At 35.3% G+C, this 17,500-nt stretch overlaps 1 protein-coding gene across 1 annotated transcript in view; it reads left to right on the plus strand.

Annotated features, from left to right (window-relative positions):
- Positions 1-17,500, plus strand: part of LOC137618097 (uncharacterized) — a 45,002-nt gene that overhangs the window by 24,353 nt on the left and 3,149 nt on the right. The window contains exons 2-4 of the mRNA XM_068348084.1: positions 13,006-13,772; positions 14,295-17,230; positions 17,449-17,500. The exon at positions 17,449-17,500 is cut by the window's right edge and continues 3,149 nt beyond it. Coding sequence (XP_068204185.1) covers positions 13,006-13,772; positions 14,295-17,230; positions 17,449-17,500 — 3,755 coding nt within the window. The remainder of the gene's footprint in view (positions 1-13,005; positions 13,773-14,294; positions 17,231-17,448) is intronic.

The raw sequence follows: 17,500 nt of genomic DNA on the forward strand, positions 1-17,500 counted from the left end.
ATATATGTATGTATATAGATATATAATATATATAATATATAGGCATATTTATATATACATATATATACATATATATAATATATACATTCATATATTTATATATGAATATATATAATGTAATATATATATATATATTTATATATATATACATATATATACGTATATATATATATATATGTATATATATATATGTATATATATATATGTATATATATATATATATATATATATATATATATATATATATATATATATATATACATACACACATACCTATCACCTACAACTTATTTAATCAAAGTTTGGCAGTAAATAGAATTTAATTCGGTTAAATTAGGGTTGGTAGTGAACCTGCCAGGCATCTGGTTAGTTCCAAAATTAATAGAATATGATAAAAACAAATGTTTAACTTTTGTGCTATGAGTTGAAATAAATTCCATTTAAAGTCCTTACGGTAGATTAATCTAAATAAAAAAAAAAGAAACGATAAACGCATATCCAATATATTTATCTCTACAACTAAGGTAATTTTATCTTAAGTAGATACTCTCTCCTAACTTATATGTTTTCTTAAGTATAAGCCTGTGTTAAACCAGTTCTGCCCAACAAGAAAACTATCTCTTATTTAAGTAGATATAAACTTATGCGTCAATAGTGAACAACACGGGCAAGGGAAATGCAATCGCGCTATTATTATTATTATTATTATTATTATTATTATTATTATTATTATTATTATTATTATTATTAGCTAAGCTATAACCGTGGTTTGAAAAGCAGGATGCTAGAAGCCCAAGAGCCTTAACATGGAAAATGGCCCAGTGAGGAAAGGAAATAAAGAAATAAATAAACTACAAGAGAAGTATATCGCACATTGCCATACATGCCGACCATATACGACAGAAGATCAATATCAATGCAGTTTGCTTCACTTATGTGTGACTTGGGGAAACAATGTCAATAACCGATTACCGTCCAGTTTCCATAACTCCCATATTATTTAAAGTTTTTGAACGTCTTTTCGCAAAACATCGTAATAGGTTTGCTGAAGGTAAGCATCTGTTCCCTAGTTTGCAATTTGGTTTTCGTAAAGGTGTTGGAGCATGTGATGCCATTCTTACAATCTCCAATGCTGTGCAGAAATCCCTTGACTGTGGTCAGAAAGTTCGTTTGATTGGCCTTGATTTTAGTGCTGCCTTTGACCGTGTTTATCATGAGGCTCTTGTTTTCAAACTCACATAGTTGGGAGTGGGTGGGTCGTTTCTTAGTATTATTATTGAATTTTTAAGTAATAGATCTCAAGGAGTTGTTGTTGATGGGCACCATAGTGAGTATAGGAATGTGATATCTGGTGTTCCACAGGGTAGTGTTCTTGGCCCATTACTTTTCATACTGTATACACATGACATGTGGTTTGCCCTAGAAAACAAGCTTGTTGCATATGCAGATGATGCTACTCTCTTTGCATCAATTCCATCTCCTGAATGTAGATCTGGGGTTGCTGAATCCCTTAATAGAGATCTAGCTAAAATTAGTGCATGGTACAAATTATGGGGTATGAAATTGAATCCTAACAAAACTCAAAGTATGATTGCATGACTTTTAAATTTTTAGGTGTGATTCTTGACAGCAAATTTATTTTTGAGAAACACATTAGGTCTGTGTCTTCTTCAATTGCACAACAAATTGGCTTATTGAGAAAGTCTTTTAAGATTTTCGGTGATCAATCTATTCTGAAGAAGTGTTTTAATTCTTTCATTCTACCTTGTTTCGAGTATTGATCTCCTGTCTAGTCTTCAGCGGCTGATTCTCATCTTAATTTGTTGAATAGGAACTTACGGTCTATTAAATTTCTTATTCCTGATCTAGATATCAATCTTTGGCACCGTCGTTCAATTAGTTCATTATGCATGTTGCATAAGATTTTTTGTAATTCTGATCATCCATTACATCCAGATCTTCCTGGAAAGTTCCAACCTGTTCGTAATATTAGGTATGCAGTTAATTCTAATAGTCAGGGCTTCTCCATCATGGCTCTCAATATTACACAGTATTCTAGAAGTTTTATTCCAGCTGTGACTAAGTTGTGGAATGATCTTCATAACCGGGTAGTTGAATCAGTAGAACTTCAAGAATTCAAAGTTGCAGCAAATGTTTTTATGTTGAACAGGCTGACATAAGTCTTTTTATAGTTTATATATGACATACGGTATCTGTTTTGATGTTGTTACTGTTTTTATATTAATTTATTGTTATTTTTTTCTCATCGTTTATCTATTTCCTTATTTCTTTTCCTCACTGAGCTAGTTTTCCCTGTTAGAGCCCTTGGGCTAATAGCATCTTGCTTTGCCAACTAGGGTTGTAGCTTGGCTAGTAATAATAATAATAATAATAATAATAATAATAATAATAATAATAATAATAATAACTGCTAATGGCATACTTTCTAAACACTCACATTTTGGTTAATAGAGCAATACGGTTGTGTCACTGAAACTTTAACCTATAATGCCCTTAGCGGATTTGAGGTCGGAAACAAATCAATGAAAAACTGCGCCAACGTTACTACGAAGCTACCTCAAATATTGAAGTATACAGGGAATAGAGAATAGAGGTCTGAGTTCCATATTATGGAAGTGTTACTCCAAAGGGCTGTATGAATCAATTGACTATTGAATCTACAACTGCCAAACAATGTCCAAAGTAATATCTACAGAACAAGGAAAGAACCGCAAAAGGGTTGGTCTGTGGTTCAGCTCTTTCAATAAGAAAAGTTTTAAAGTTTTCCAAGGATGGAGTTAGTATTCCTTGCAAGAGAGGATAAGTCTCAGTGGTTGGTCAAATGAGTAGAGGCGCTTATTCTTCAGCTGCTGATTCTCATCTTAATTTGTTGGACAGGAACTTACGGTCTATTAAATTTCTTATTCCTGATCTAGATATTAATCTTTGGAACCGGCGTTAAGTTGGTTCATTGTGCGTGTTGCATAAGATTTTTTATAATTCTGACCATTCTTTACATTCAAATCTTTCCGGACAGTTCCATCCTGTTCGTAATATTATGCATGCAGTTAATCCAAAAGTCAGGCCTTCTTCAACATGAGGCTCAATACTACACAGTATTCTAGAAGTTTTATTCCGGCTGTGACCAAGTTGTGGAATGATCTTCATAATCGGGTATTTGAATCAGTAGAACTTCAAAAGTTCAAACTTGCAGCAAATGTTTTTATGTTGAATAGGCCTAACAAGTCCTTTTAAAGTTTATACTGTATATCAAATATCAGTTTTAATGTTGTTAATGTCTTTAAAATATTTAATTTTAATTTTTCATTACTTCTTATATTGTTTATTTATTTCCTTATTTCCTTTCCTCATTGGGCTAATTTTTCGCTGTTGGAGCCCTTGGGCTTATAGCATCTTGCTTTTCCAACTAGGGTTGTAGCTTAGCTAATAATAATAATAATAATAATAATAATAATAATAATAATAATAATAATAATAATAATGATAATAATAATAATAACAATAATAATAATAATAATAATAATAATAATAATAATAATAATAATATTATTATTATTATTATTATTATTATTATTGCTAGCTAAGCTATAACCCTACTTGGAAAAGCATAAAGCTAATAAGTCCAAGGGCTCCAACAGAAAAGAAAAATAGCCCAGTGAGGAAATGAAACAAGGAAATAAATTACAAGAGAAGTAACAAACAATCAAAATAAAATATTTTAAGAACTGTTACAACATTAAATCAGATCTTTTATTTATATAAAAATATAAAAACTTAAAAAAAAAAAACAAGAAGAATAAAAATAAGATAGAACAGCATGCCCGAGTGTACCCTCAAGCATTAGACATTTCACAATCTATTTTTAAGTTCAAAATACAAACAGAACGAAGACGTTCAAGAGACAGAACTTGAGCATTAATGCAGAGATAACTCTACTCAAAGCAAAGAGAGAATTGTTTTTATTCGCATTAAAACTAACAAGTGAAGTTTTTTTATATTAGATATACACGGTTAAAAATTGGCCGTAAAAAGAAAAAAAAATCCTGGAATGAATGTTTAACACGCTTTCCCGTTTTAAAAACGGACATATTGGCGTAAAGGAGTGATATTGCGGTCACCAACGCTTGAAAGATAATAACAAAGTAGGGTAAAATTACGGTCGCCTGAATTTTCTGAAATACGGCTGAGAATAGTATATTTTGTTACGGATAAATTCCGATTAAAATTACGATTTATTTTAACACTGTAGGAATGTTTAGACGCAACCATTCTCTCTCTCTCTCTCTCTCTCTCTCTCTCTCTCTCTCTCTCTCTCTCTCTCTCTCTCTCTCTCTCTCTCTCTCTCTCTCTCTCTCGCTCTCTCCAAATATATCGATCGCTTCTTTTACCCCCAAAGCAAAGAAACTTATATTTCGGCATATTTTGCAATTTGTCACACGAAGGGTATAGGTGATATCATTAGGATAAAACGTATTTCTCCCATTAGTATTTTCTTGTCTAAGATACCTATTAAACACACTTCCTTTGAAAGTATACTTGAATATCTTGTATAACCACACAACGGACTACCCATAAATGCCTGGACTATTTTTGACCTGATAAAATTTTTTCTGTCACAGAACTTGCTTTTCATTTTTCGATGTTTGTGTAATCACCACCGATAGATCACACGGAAAACGGGTAATTTGTTACCTTAGATTATAACAATCTGAACCAAATCACGTTATTACAACTTTACTTCTGAAGCGTTCCCACTTGAAACCGGTTAAAGAAACAGGTCTCGCTGCCATAGCAACTGGTTTTTTTTCTGCAATCGCTGATATTTTCTTAATACTATCAACGATATTTGCGAACTGTGATGACTGTAGCACAAAAAAGGGCACTGTTGTAAAACTTATTTGAGCGAGAAAGTAGCAAGGATAAATTCTTGCTCCTAATCGGGCAGGGTACGGCTTGCCTCTCTCATTGGTCAGAATCGCTTGAATGGATGTCCAATGAGATGTAAATTGGCCGAAAGGAGGCGGGGTTGGAAGTCTCCGCGTAGATCTTTTTAGTTTCTTTTTTTCTTTAACCAGAATTTTTGCGGTGGAAAGAACTGAAGTGAATTTGATTGGGAGTTTATTTGTTTATAAACTGAATATTAGGTTCCACTGCTGAAGTTTTAATTGATATATTCACTGCTTGGTTCTAAAGTATATTTTTTCACTAAATTGACGATGCATTTTTTCGTTTTCTAAGTGGGCAAAGTTGTTAAATTATTAGATTTTATTAGAAAAGACAACCAGCAAAGAAATTTTGACTCTGACAAGCAAATAAAACTACTGCAAATTTGAGATAAAATGCTGAAAGCGGAACGCAAAAAAAATATAAAGACAGATAATTACCATATCAGAATGTGCATATAAACATTCAAAAGAAACCAAATTTAAATAAGAAAATGTATTGAAGGAATAGAAAACCGAACAGGAACCAGAAAGAAAAGGAAAGGAGCAGAGATAACGGATCACCTCATCGGCTTTTTCTTTGATGTCACCTCTGCTTACCGTCGTGAGAGAGAGAGAGAGAGAGAGAGAGAGAGAGAGAGAGAGAGAGAGAGAGAGAGAGAGAGAGAGAGAGAGATGGCTACGTCTTAATTATATGTCTGCCAAAGATGATAGGGACTCGCCCGTCTGAAGATATCTTCCCGGATGCCTCGAGTCAAGAGAGGTTTATGCATAATGCGTTGCTTGTTTGCGCGAGCCTGAAATGTGATGATGGGGTTTCAGGTGTGAATTAAGATTAGGATTCGTTAAGATAACTTTCTTTTTGGGTATGCTCTTTTTTAATGATGGCCTGGTGGTAGCATCCTTGCTTGGTCATTGCCAGATGGGGGTTCGAATCTCGCTCAAACTCGTTAGTTCCTTTGGTGGCTGCAATCTTACAGTCCTTGTGAGCTAAGGATAGGAGGTTTGGGGGAGCTATAGGGCTATCTACTGAGTCATCAGCAGCGATTGCCTGGCCCTCCTTGGTCCTAGCTTGAGTGGAGAGGGTGCTTGGGCGATGATCATAGTTAATCTGGTCAGTCTCTAGGGCATTGACTTGATTGCTAGGGCAATGTCACTGTCCCTTGCCTCTGCTATTCATGAGCGGCCTTTAAACCTTTAAGCTGCTTCAAAATGGAAATCCATCTCGGTGTTTGTTTGAAAAATATCTCGCTGTTTTCTCTCTTGTTTGCTCACACTATTTAGTCCGTTGCTCCATAATATTTTACGCATCAAAGGAGGCATTATTTTGTTATGATGTGCTTCAATATGTTCCTTGGAAAAACACATGTAAACGCTCATAGACTCAATGCTCTCTATCTATCTATCTATCAATTGGCGATCTTGAGTTTTCTAAAGAAATTCATGTGGATTTTACGAGAATGTCGTATCTATTCCTTACCCGTCTTTATATACATATATATGTATATACAGTATATATATATATATATATATATATATATATATATATATATATATATATATATATATATATATATATATATATATATATATATATAAATCAAATTTACACATATAATACTACGGAAAGTATTCAATTTTATAGTCACCTTTTGATGTAGTATTAGTTACAAATGTCTTATGCTGGTAACTTCCAAAATAAGAATGTAGACAATTCCCTACATCTCCTTACTGAAGGCTTATCATCATTCCATCGACACCCCTGATCCTATGGGTATGTAGCCTCCTGCCTTTATCTCGCTCGTCATCTTGGGCTTCCTGGATGCTACAGTCTCTCAATTACATCGTCTCCATTTCACTTTGACAAGTTTCCGGCATTCCATCTTTCTTCCTCAACAAACAGCCATTCATAATCTCCTTACACATGACGTAACCAATTCAATTGTAGGTAGTAGGTTTGCCAGCACACCAGCCACCCGTTGAAATACTACCGCTTGAGAGTTATTGGGTCCTTTGACTGGCCAGACAGTACTACATTGGATTCTTCTCACTGGTAGCGGCTCATTTTACTTTTGCCTACAGATACACTGAATAGTCTGGCCTATTCTTTACATTTTCTCCTCTGTCCCATTCACCTGACGACACTGAGATTACCACCCAATTCTTATTCACCCAAGAGGTTAACCACTGCACTGTAATTATTCAGTGGCTACTGTCCTCTCGGCAAGGGTAGAAGAGACTCTATAGCTATGGTAAGCAGCTCTTCTAGGAGAAGAACACTCCAAAATCAAACCATTATTCTCTGATCTTGGATAATGCCATAGCCTATGTACCATGGTCTTTCACCGTCTTGTGTTAGAGTTCTTTTGCTTGATGGTACACTCTGGCACACTATTCTATTTTATTTCTCTTCCTCTTGTTTTTTTAAAGTTTTTATAGTTTATATGTGACAGATTTGTTATGATGTGGCTGTTCTTAAAATATTTTAATTTACTTGTTAATAACTTCTTTTGTAATTTCCCTATTTCCTTTCCTCACTTGGCTATTTTCCTGTTGGAACCCACAGGCTTATAGCATTCTGCTTTTCCAACTAGGGTTGTAGCTTAGTAATTAATAATAAGGATAATAATAAAATATCCTGATCCATCTTTTCACTTACAATTATATTTTTTTCATAACTCAGGAAACCTGAGAATGTAAAAAAATTCCTTAATTGTATCATAAGACGCAAACAATACATCATCTTCTGCTGCTTTTGAATTCAGCATTCGTATTTTATTTCTCGTTCATAAACGTTTTTATTTTGGTTTTGTAATATCCAGTAAGGTAGATGAATTCAGGATTTTTTAACGCCATGAAGCTACTATCTCCTATTTCATACACTCGACAACTTGATGAATGAAATGATGAAAATCGATAAGCCACAAGTAATCATATCAATATAACAATGAGTTTTAATAACACACCTTTATTTTCGTATTCATCTTGTGCTAAAGATTTTTGTATATTTTACCACAATAAGGAAACTTTTCATTATATCTTGTCAAGTAAATCATTTTTAAATTTAAAATCTTATATGAAGACGGACCCCATTGGTCTTAAAGAATTTGATTTGGTCTTCAGTTATTTCATTTCCTCTGTATGTAACATAACCAGAAAATCCCGTCTCTTGGAAATTAATCAACCTACCACAAGGTCAGGAATTGATAATACTTTATTTATCCTCGACTGCTTGAAGAATATGCATTTCCTCATGCGTTGGAGAATAGATAACTGAATTATGAAGAATCAATAAACAGAACCATTAGAGAAGAAAATATAAAAGTTAGAAAGAAAGACTTCGCTTAATATTTTGCATTGCTAAGTAATTGTAATTTTAAAAGAATTTACGTGATTAAGGTGGCTTATTCATGTGCTGACTTACCAAAATCAGAATTTACGTAAGTCGCAAAGTCAGATAAAAGGAAAACTCATTTTGAAATATAAATGAAAACTAATACTTTCTCTTTTTCTTAATTTTCCATTGTTCTCCACACCTTGCTGGGCGCGGCTAAGGTGTGCTCACACAATTTTTAGAATCTGATCGATCTATCAGTCTCTGCTTTGTTTATCTAAGATAGATAGATAAATCACTAGATATGAAGGTAGGAAAATTAAATGTTTAAGGAAAGAATAAATGCGTATGAAGATTCATAGAAAATAAGTCATCGGTTTCTGAAAAAAATCAGTAGTTGCAGTGATAGCAGGAGAGAGAGAGAGAGAGAGAGAGAGAGAGAGAGAGAGAGAGAGAGAGAGAGAGAGAGAGAGAGAGAGAGAGAAGCTGCCATTTATGATAAAAGCAGATAGGCGGAAAGACACTGGGTGGAAAGTTTAGATTATGATAATGAAGAAAGATGAAAAACATCTTCAAAACAAAACCACAATTCGTTTAAGTAAAACCTTTACCCAATCAACCCCATATGTGTCTGCTCTCGCAAATAGAAACAAATCGCAAATACATGGTAGTTGAAGAAACTACAACAGCAAATGCAGTGGTTTCTAGTCCACTGCAGGACAAAGGCCTCAGACATGGCAATTCATGTCTGGGGTTTGGGCATTTTCATCGCCACGCTGGTCACTGTAGACTGGTGATGGTGGGAGACTGGTCTGATCACTCATAACAAACCAACCTAGTATGGGTTGCCCTGACTAGTACAGTTTTGCTGATCATAGCGATACTCAAACCATTAAGCTACGTTAAAGGGACCCCACTCTATAAATACATAATTTTGCGTATATGCTATCATATTCACAATTGCACCCTGAGAACCAGGGAAATAAATATATTTATGGAAACAATACTTTTAAAGACGGTGATGTTTAAGAATGCGTTTAGATCATCATTATTACACATGCTTGGAGGGGCATTAGGGTTATAGCTTCATTTAAATGCCTAAATAAGACAGGAAATACCAATAAGGTAATCTGGTGATTAAAAGATGTGGAGTTTTTTTCTTTTTACTTATCCATTGGTACAATTTTATTGTTTTTCTCTGTTTGTCTACTGCTGGACTACCATTGCGTCTGTTACATTTTTCTTGCTATTGCTAATATATTACTTGTTGGATTTCAATCTATCTTGGTTCAAATAGATATCATACTACATAGTTTTGTATGAACGGAGGTTTTTCGACCATCTGAATGTCTGCTATAGTGCGCTCGTAGCATTAAATCAGTTCAAGGTGTGACTAATTCTGGTATTTCCGTGAGTGCTGCGATGCCAGTTAGATCTCTCTCTTGTACCAACGTGTGTCACACGATCGTACATAAATTATTTTGTATATATTATGCTTGTATCTGCGCTCTTCCCTCGCACTAAAAAGAACCAGAATAAACATGTCTGCGTTTTTCCTCTGTAACATTGTCTGTTTCTCGAACATGAAAATTCTTGTTGCCCTGAGGTTTTGTATATAAAGGAGAGTGTTCTTTAATAAAGTTACTCAGTTGATTGCTTCCTGACTTTGAGTCACAACCTTCTCTCGGCCCGTCACACACACACTCTCTCTCTCTCTCTCTCTCTCTCTCTCTCTCAATAGTTTCGTGCTCTGATCAGAGTACGTAGGTCCTTATTTTGTAGATTTCCGAACAATTTTAGTCATGACCATGATTTTTCTAATTATGATAGACGGAAAGATGAATTCTTATTAGATTAATGTAACTTTCACGGGAACATCTAGTCGAGAGAAAGTATCGCGAGAACAATAATGGTGTTTTGAACAATTCATTAATCTTGATTTTCGCAGAGAAAAGTTGATCTGTTATCGGTAAAGGTTGTGAATTGTTTCACCAGTTATGAAAGTTTTGTTAAAGTTTTTATAGTTTATATATTTATAAATATTTATTTCAATGTTGTTACAGTTATTGAAATACTTTATTTTTCCTTATTTGCTTTCCTCACTGGGCTATTTTGCCTGTTGGAGCCCCTGGGCTTATAGCATCCTACTGTTCCAATTAGGGCTGTGGCTTAGTAAGTAAGTAAGTAATAATAATAATAATAATAATAATAATAATAATAATAATAATAATAATAATAATAATAATAATGATAATGATAATAATGGTTTATTCAAATTAAACTGTGGCCATGAAAAGACTCAGATATGAAGTCCAAGACCTATCGATATCAATGACGTAAAAAAAAAAAATAAAAAAACAAAAGAGAGAGAGAGAGAGAGAGAGAGAGAGAGAGAGAGAGAGAGAGAGAGAGAGAGAGAGAGAGAGAGAGAGAGAGAGAGAGAGAATGGAATATGGCCAGGACAAAAAAGATTTGGTTATCTTGGTAGATCAAATTTCAAAGGGGATTAATGGAAAGAGAACTTGTCTTAGTATAAAAAGAAATACATAGATTAGGACTAGTAACTCCTGCGTAAAGCTCAAGAGACTGACTTGAAGAGCAAAACCTTACTATTGGCTATTGTTCAACTGTTAAATAGAACTTATTCAGATACGCGCAAATCATCATCATTATCATATTCTCCTCCTACGCCAATTGACCCAAAGGGCCTCAAGAGGATTCATTGTCTAAATTCATCAAAGGATAGCCAGTTCCTTATGAAGCGCAGTGCCTATCTAACTAAGGCAAGTGACCCATATCGGTCCATTCTGATTTCAGTAAAATTATCCGTCAGGCATCAGGAGGAGAAGCCGAAAAGACATCTTATCTATCGCCTTAAATCCAATCCGTCACCCTCTTGCCAGTGACTTCATCGAGATTTATGGGGCATTTCCTCCACACCTAAAGTTCTCGTTACTTCAGGTTGCTCGGCTTACATAACCGTTTGCAAACATGTATTGCTAAGATATACCGCCTAGCACGTGCAAATAGTCTCGCTTTTTAACAACCAGAAAATTAGTTGAATAAATAATTTGAAGTATTAAACAAATAAAGTTAACTAAAATTTCATCAATAACAATAATATATCAAAAACGGTCGCGAATCCTTGAACCTCGTGGGAAGTTTAATGTTGAAGATGATGAATTCTTAGATTTATTCATTCTTTTGATATTATCTTAGATACGATTTAATTGTCAGATCATCTAACTCGATTTAATAAATCACTTTTCCATACTCAATAAACAAAGCGTTTATGATTCATGCGTATCCTAAATGTTTCATTTTGGCCAAAAAAAAAAAAAATAGTGAAGCCGGAAGAAATACAGAGATATAAAATAAACTAAATTAAGTAAAAGCCCTAAATTGAATGCAATAGTTTTTGATGAAATATAAAATGAGAAAGTGGTTAACTAAAAAGTGATAAACCAAATAATATGTTTTTAACAAGAGTTCGTAGATAGTATTTTGGTCTAGTAAAAATCTGCCTAAAATTATTTGATTACTGTGATGAGAGCATACATAGGAAAGACAAATACGTGTGCTACTTTGTCACTAATCCTCTCACTCATTTTCGTAGTATATCTGTTGAATATACAGTATATGCGCTTGTACACTCATATATATACATATATATATATATATATATATATATATATATATATATATATACACATATGTGTATGGGTGTATGTATGTACAGTAGGTATGTATATATATATATATATATATATATATATATATATATATATATATATATTTATATATACATATATATATATATATATATATATATATATATATACATATATATATATATGTATGCTGTAAATATATACACACAGATATATATATATACATACGTATATACATTTATATATATACATATATATATATATATATATATATATATATATATATATATATATATATATATATATGTATGTATGTATCTAAATCTCTTTACATTTTTAAGCATTTCGCTTTTCCCATTTCAAATCTTTGGTCTCACGCGTTCTCCAATCCACTTAGAAAGAATATCTACTTGATAATATTAACTTAGCATCAATATTCTTATTGTTTATATCCTAAATTCCAGTTTTTAGGTTAATTTCCTAATTTTTCCTCACTATACAAATTTTTTGTCATTTGATATATTCATCACCGTTGATATTTGAATAACCCGTCAAGGACATATGACTATCATTATCATATTTATCATAGTGTGACGAGCTGAGAGAAGGTTGTGACTCAAAGGCAGGATGAAAGCAACTGAGTAACTTTATTACAGAATATCAGTTTATATATACATAAACTCTAGGCAAAAAGGGCATAAAAGACATAATAGGCAATTTCATGTTTAACCGACAATGCACCAGTTAACAGTTAACGGTGAGAAAAACAGACATGTTATTTCAGGTTCTTATCAGTGCGAGGGGAGAGCAAAGATACAGGCATAATATATACACAAAATGAAATGTCATTATTATGTACGATCGTGTGACACACGGTTGGTACAATAGCTATTATCTTTAAGGTTGGTATGTTCATGTTGGTAAGATATATTCATGTGTATGTTTGTTACCATCCATTTCTTTGTTTTCCTAGTGTTTTTGTATTGCCGAGGCTCAGGTCATAAAAGAAAATAACCAAACTTCTTTCTCTTTCCAGTGTTGGTGATTCTATGTTTCCCTTGTTTGTTGGTAAACGGAACATCCCTTTTCGATGAGGCGGACTTTACCATTGGCGGCCATGACACTGGGAAAATTAGCGCGCAGTCTAAATCCTCTGAAGAATCGGGAGAATCTCTCTTCGGAGGATCTACGATGTCCCACAGCCTAAAAATTCTAGATGAACTCCCTCCAGTCGCCATTGAAGACAAGAAAGTGAATTATGTCCCAGGGAGTTCGCTGCTTCTAGACTACCCAAGGCGGGCGAGTGAACCTTCCAGACCTAAGATAGCCACAGCTACTGTATCAACTGGTTTTTCTCGGCGCGGAGAAAAGGGATCACTCTTTGATGAAGTACCGTACCATGGGGCTTTACCTGGTATATCAACCAGTGTAACAGGGAATAATAAGGAAGCTTCATTGTTTGATGAACTTGAAAGTAAGGTTGCTCTACCTGGAAGCGCAGTTTCCACTTCTTCATTAACAAAAGTAAAAGAGGAAAAAAAGGAAGAATCCCTTTTCGATGAAGTTCCGAATGCTGGAGCCACCATCACTGATGACAAAATAAGGCAAAGACGATTGTCATTTGAACCTTTTGGTGGTGGGAGCTTTGACTCAACGGGAGGGTATAGTGATCATACAAGCCTCTTCGATCTGGTGTCTTTGTATCCAGATAACGGAGATGCTTCAGCAGATGACTCATTTGACCCATTTTCCAGTTCCTTCAGCAATCACCGATTTGCACCACAACTCTACGTTGAGTCTGAGGTGAGTCATTCAGTTCTTTTAAGACACTGTTTTGCTATACGTTTACGTCATTAGTGGTGTGGTAATTGAGTACAGCGCATTACATTTTGGTGAATACTAAAAGAAATTATAGTGTATTTGATACTATGTGCTTGGAAATTTGAAACAATATAAGAAAATATAGACTAATAAAGCCTTTTTTCTGGAAGATTAAAATGAAAGAGAAGCTTTTATCTGAATTGTAAACTAATTCCAGAGGAGCTGAAATTAGTAATTACCTTGAAATTTTAAAGGTAAACTTTAGAGAAAATAAATAGCAGTAATAAGATAATGTAAACTGATAGCTCTGTTGAATATAGACTTTGTTGACTAAAGATTCTGTAAGATTTTAATTTTGTCTAATCAATGAAATATTTAGAAAATATATGTAACCAGTGGCCATTATCTTTTCATATAAAATGTTAGATACTAGTACATTATGTATAATCCAAGTTCCTTACTACCATGAATAACATGATATATTCATTTTTGTTTCTTTTGCAGGAAATTTTAGATGATGTCTCAACCAAAGAAACTTTAAAACTTTTAGCACATTCTGCTCATCAGCTGGCAGAAGCTCTTCGTACAAGACCAAAATTTGATCATTTGTCAGGCTCATTACAACATAGCATTCAGGGCGACTTCCAAGCAGCATTGGAAAAATTAGTTAGTCATGCCTCATCTGAAAAGGGTGATGATCAAAAAAGAACAAGAGGAGGCTACAAAAAAGAATCTTTGTTTACTCAAGATGATATCTCAGAATTGTTAAAACTTTTTGATTCAGCATCTGGAGAAAAGAAATTATATTCTCTTGAGCAAGAATCAATGGACGAAGAAGCTCTATCTGAAATACGAAAACGTCGTCTTGAAGACCTAAGACTGGCTCTGGAGATTGTAAAAGCTTTTAATCAGCCAAGTCAAAGAGATAGCAGAGCTCAAAATGAAGATAAAAAATTTGAACTGATGTTAGCTAAATCAATTTATAGTGATAGTATTAAGTCAGTTGATGATCTAAATTCAAATCAAAGGGACACACTCCATTCCCTAATGAACATAGTAAGAGAGTCACGTTCTAAACTGAGTAGCCCAAATCCAGTTGCTTTAGATGCTGGGTCACTAAGCCCACCAAACACTGGTTATACTCTTCCAAATGATAACCAACAAACAATTTTTTCAAATCCTCCAGCTCCACCTCCAAGCCCTACAAACACTGGTTATCTCCCACCTAATAGGAACCCACCAAATATTTTCTCAAATCCTCCAGCTCCACCTCCAACCCCTACAAACACTGGTTATCTCCCACCTAATAGGAACCCACTAAATACTTTCTCAAATCCTCCAGCTCCACCTCCAAGCCCTACAAACACTGGTTATCTCACACCTAATAGGAACCCACCAAATACTTTCTCAAATCCTCCAGCTCCACCTCCAAGCCCTACAAACACTGGTTATCTCCCTCCAAATAGGAACCCACCAAATACTCCCTCTAATCCCCCCGCTCCTCCTCCAACACCAACTATTGCTGTAATCCCTGCTACCGCTTACCGTTTACCTCTTACACACACAGCTGTTCACTCTGAAGTCTCTCAACAAAATCCTTCAAACTCTTATCGCCTTCCTTCCGCTGACCCGAAACCTTCGGCACCAGCCCCACAATCTTCAACAATATTCCTTGTCCCAGTACCCCAAGTACAAGCTAATCCACCATTGCCACAGGTACAAGCTAATCCTTTGCCACCATCTCCACCTCCAACTACTACAACCCGACGACCTCCAAGGACTTATCTTCCACCATCAAATGAAGTAAAACCACTTAACCCATCATACTTACCACCTTCTGCGACTCTCCCTCTTGAGTCAAGTGATGATCTTGATTCATCTGAATGGAAACCCTTGAGCAATCCAAGTAGTATTGGTACTTACGTAAATTCTGCATCAGATGCATCTATTCCAGGGAGCTCTGATCACTATAAAAATGGGAGTAGTGACAGTGTTCACTATTTTCATTACCACTACCATATCTCAGGCTCAAAAGAAGAACTTTTCAACCAAAATGATGAAAAAAAACCACTTGGTGATCAAACTTCAGAATGTGGTCCTGGAGATTTTTGCAACCGTCAGCCATTTTCACAAAGCAACCCTGTTGAAACCGAGTCCTCATATGTATCCCTAAATGATGAAATACTACCTAGTAGGGAACTTCCCCCTCAAAGCCCCTCTCTTAGTTTTGGTTACGGACCCCCACCAACAACGCCCCCATCAAACCCACCAACTCCTATGTATGGGTATGGTCCCCCTCCAACTACTCCTCCTAGGCTTCCTCCTTCTCCTCCCCCACTAACATACGGACCTCCACCGCCAACACCACCAAGGCTTCCTCCTGCTCCTCCACCTGTTTCATATGGCCCTCCTCCAACCACTCCTCCACCTTCAAATCCACCAACTCCAATGTATGGATATGGCCCACCCCCAGCTACCCCTCCCAGACTTCCTCCTGCTCCTCCACCACCAACATATGGGCCTCCTCCAACAACACCCCCTCCAAGACTTCCTCCATCCCCTCCACCTGCTACATATGGCCCTCCTCCTACACCCCCTCCAAGACTTCCTCCATCACCTCCACCTTCTACATATGGAGCGCCGATGGCCGATATTCCTAATAATCCTGCTGCACCATCACCTCCACCAGCTCCAGGTGCTAATGTATTCTTATTCCCTGTTCAGTCACATTCGAAACCACCATCTAAGGATCCGTTTTCTTTTTTTAAGAAACCAAAACCAAGAAAGCCTCCTCAACAAAGAGCAGTAGTTGCATATGGCCCATTTCCAATTGGAAATCAACCTCAAAATCCGAGACAGCCCGTAAGAGACCAACAAAGTGATGCAATTCAGACACAGAGAGATGAGCTTGAACGGCAGTACTTGCAAAATGAGCAAAGGCTCCGACGGCAACGCCAGCAACTCCAAGATTTAAATCAACTGAGGTTACAGATAAGAATACAAGAAATGCAAAGGGACAATCTAAAAGACAACCTTTTCAAGGCACTTAAAAAGGATAAGAGTAGTGGTGATATAAAAAAGATGTTTTATAAAGGGGCTATGCTGTTAGGAGCAATGTCCCTTCTGCCTATAGCAGCAGGTCGTAGAAGAAGAGAAGCGTCTCTTGATTCTCCTAATACAAACTATACGATGGAGCAGTTACCAGGTCACCCTACAATGTCAGCAATACAGTCTGTTCCTTTTGTGCTCAAGGGTATTTCAGAAGAACTGAAAAAGGAGGGTGATGACGAAATATCAGGGATTTTAGACGAAGCTGAGTTATTGTTGCCCTCTCCCAAAGTAATTGAGATTCCTTCTTGTCTCTCGCTATCATTCTGCAAGCTTATGTTGAATCTGGAAGGAACTTCACATCATCAAGAATTTTTGGAACAATATGATACGTGAGTAACAAATCCTTTTGGTAAATATGGTTTCATTAAGTAAAATTGCTTATGATTCAAGTGCATTTATGTGTTCAGATACAATTAATTCTACTTATAAAGTTCGATATTGCATTATCGATAAAAGTTAGATTGTTTTTACTTTCAAAATCTGATTTCTAAAGTAAAAAACAATTCAAAATGCGTCTAAATATTTTCTTTTACTGTTATTTTTGCAGAATATTCAATGAAGTCAGTCGAGGGCCTTTAGTAGCTCAAGCCCTGAATGAA

This window comes from Palaemon carinicauda, chromosome 24, assembly GCF_036898095.1.
Source record: "Palaemon carinicauda isolate YSFRI2023 chromosome 24, ASM3689809v2, whole genome shotgun sequence".
Classification (NCBI taxonomy): Eukaryota; Metazoa; Arthropoda; class Malacostraca; order Decapoda; family Palaemonidae; genus Palaemon; species Palaemon carinicauda.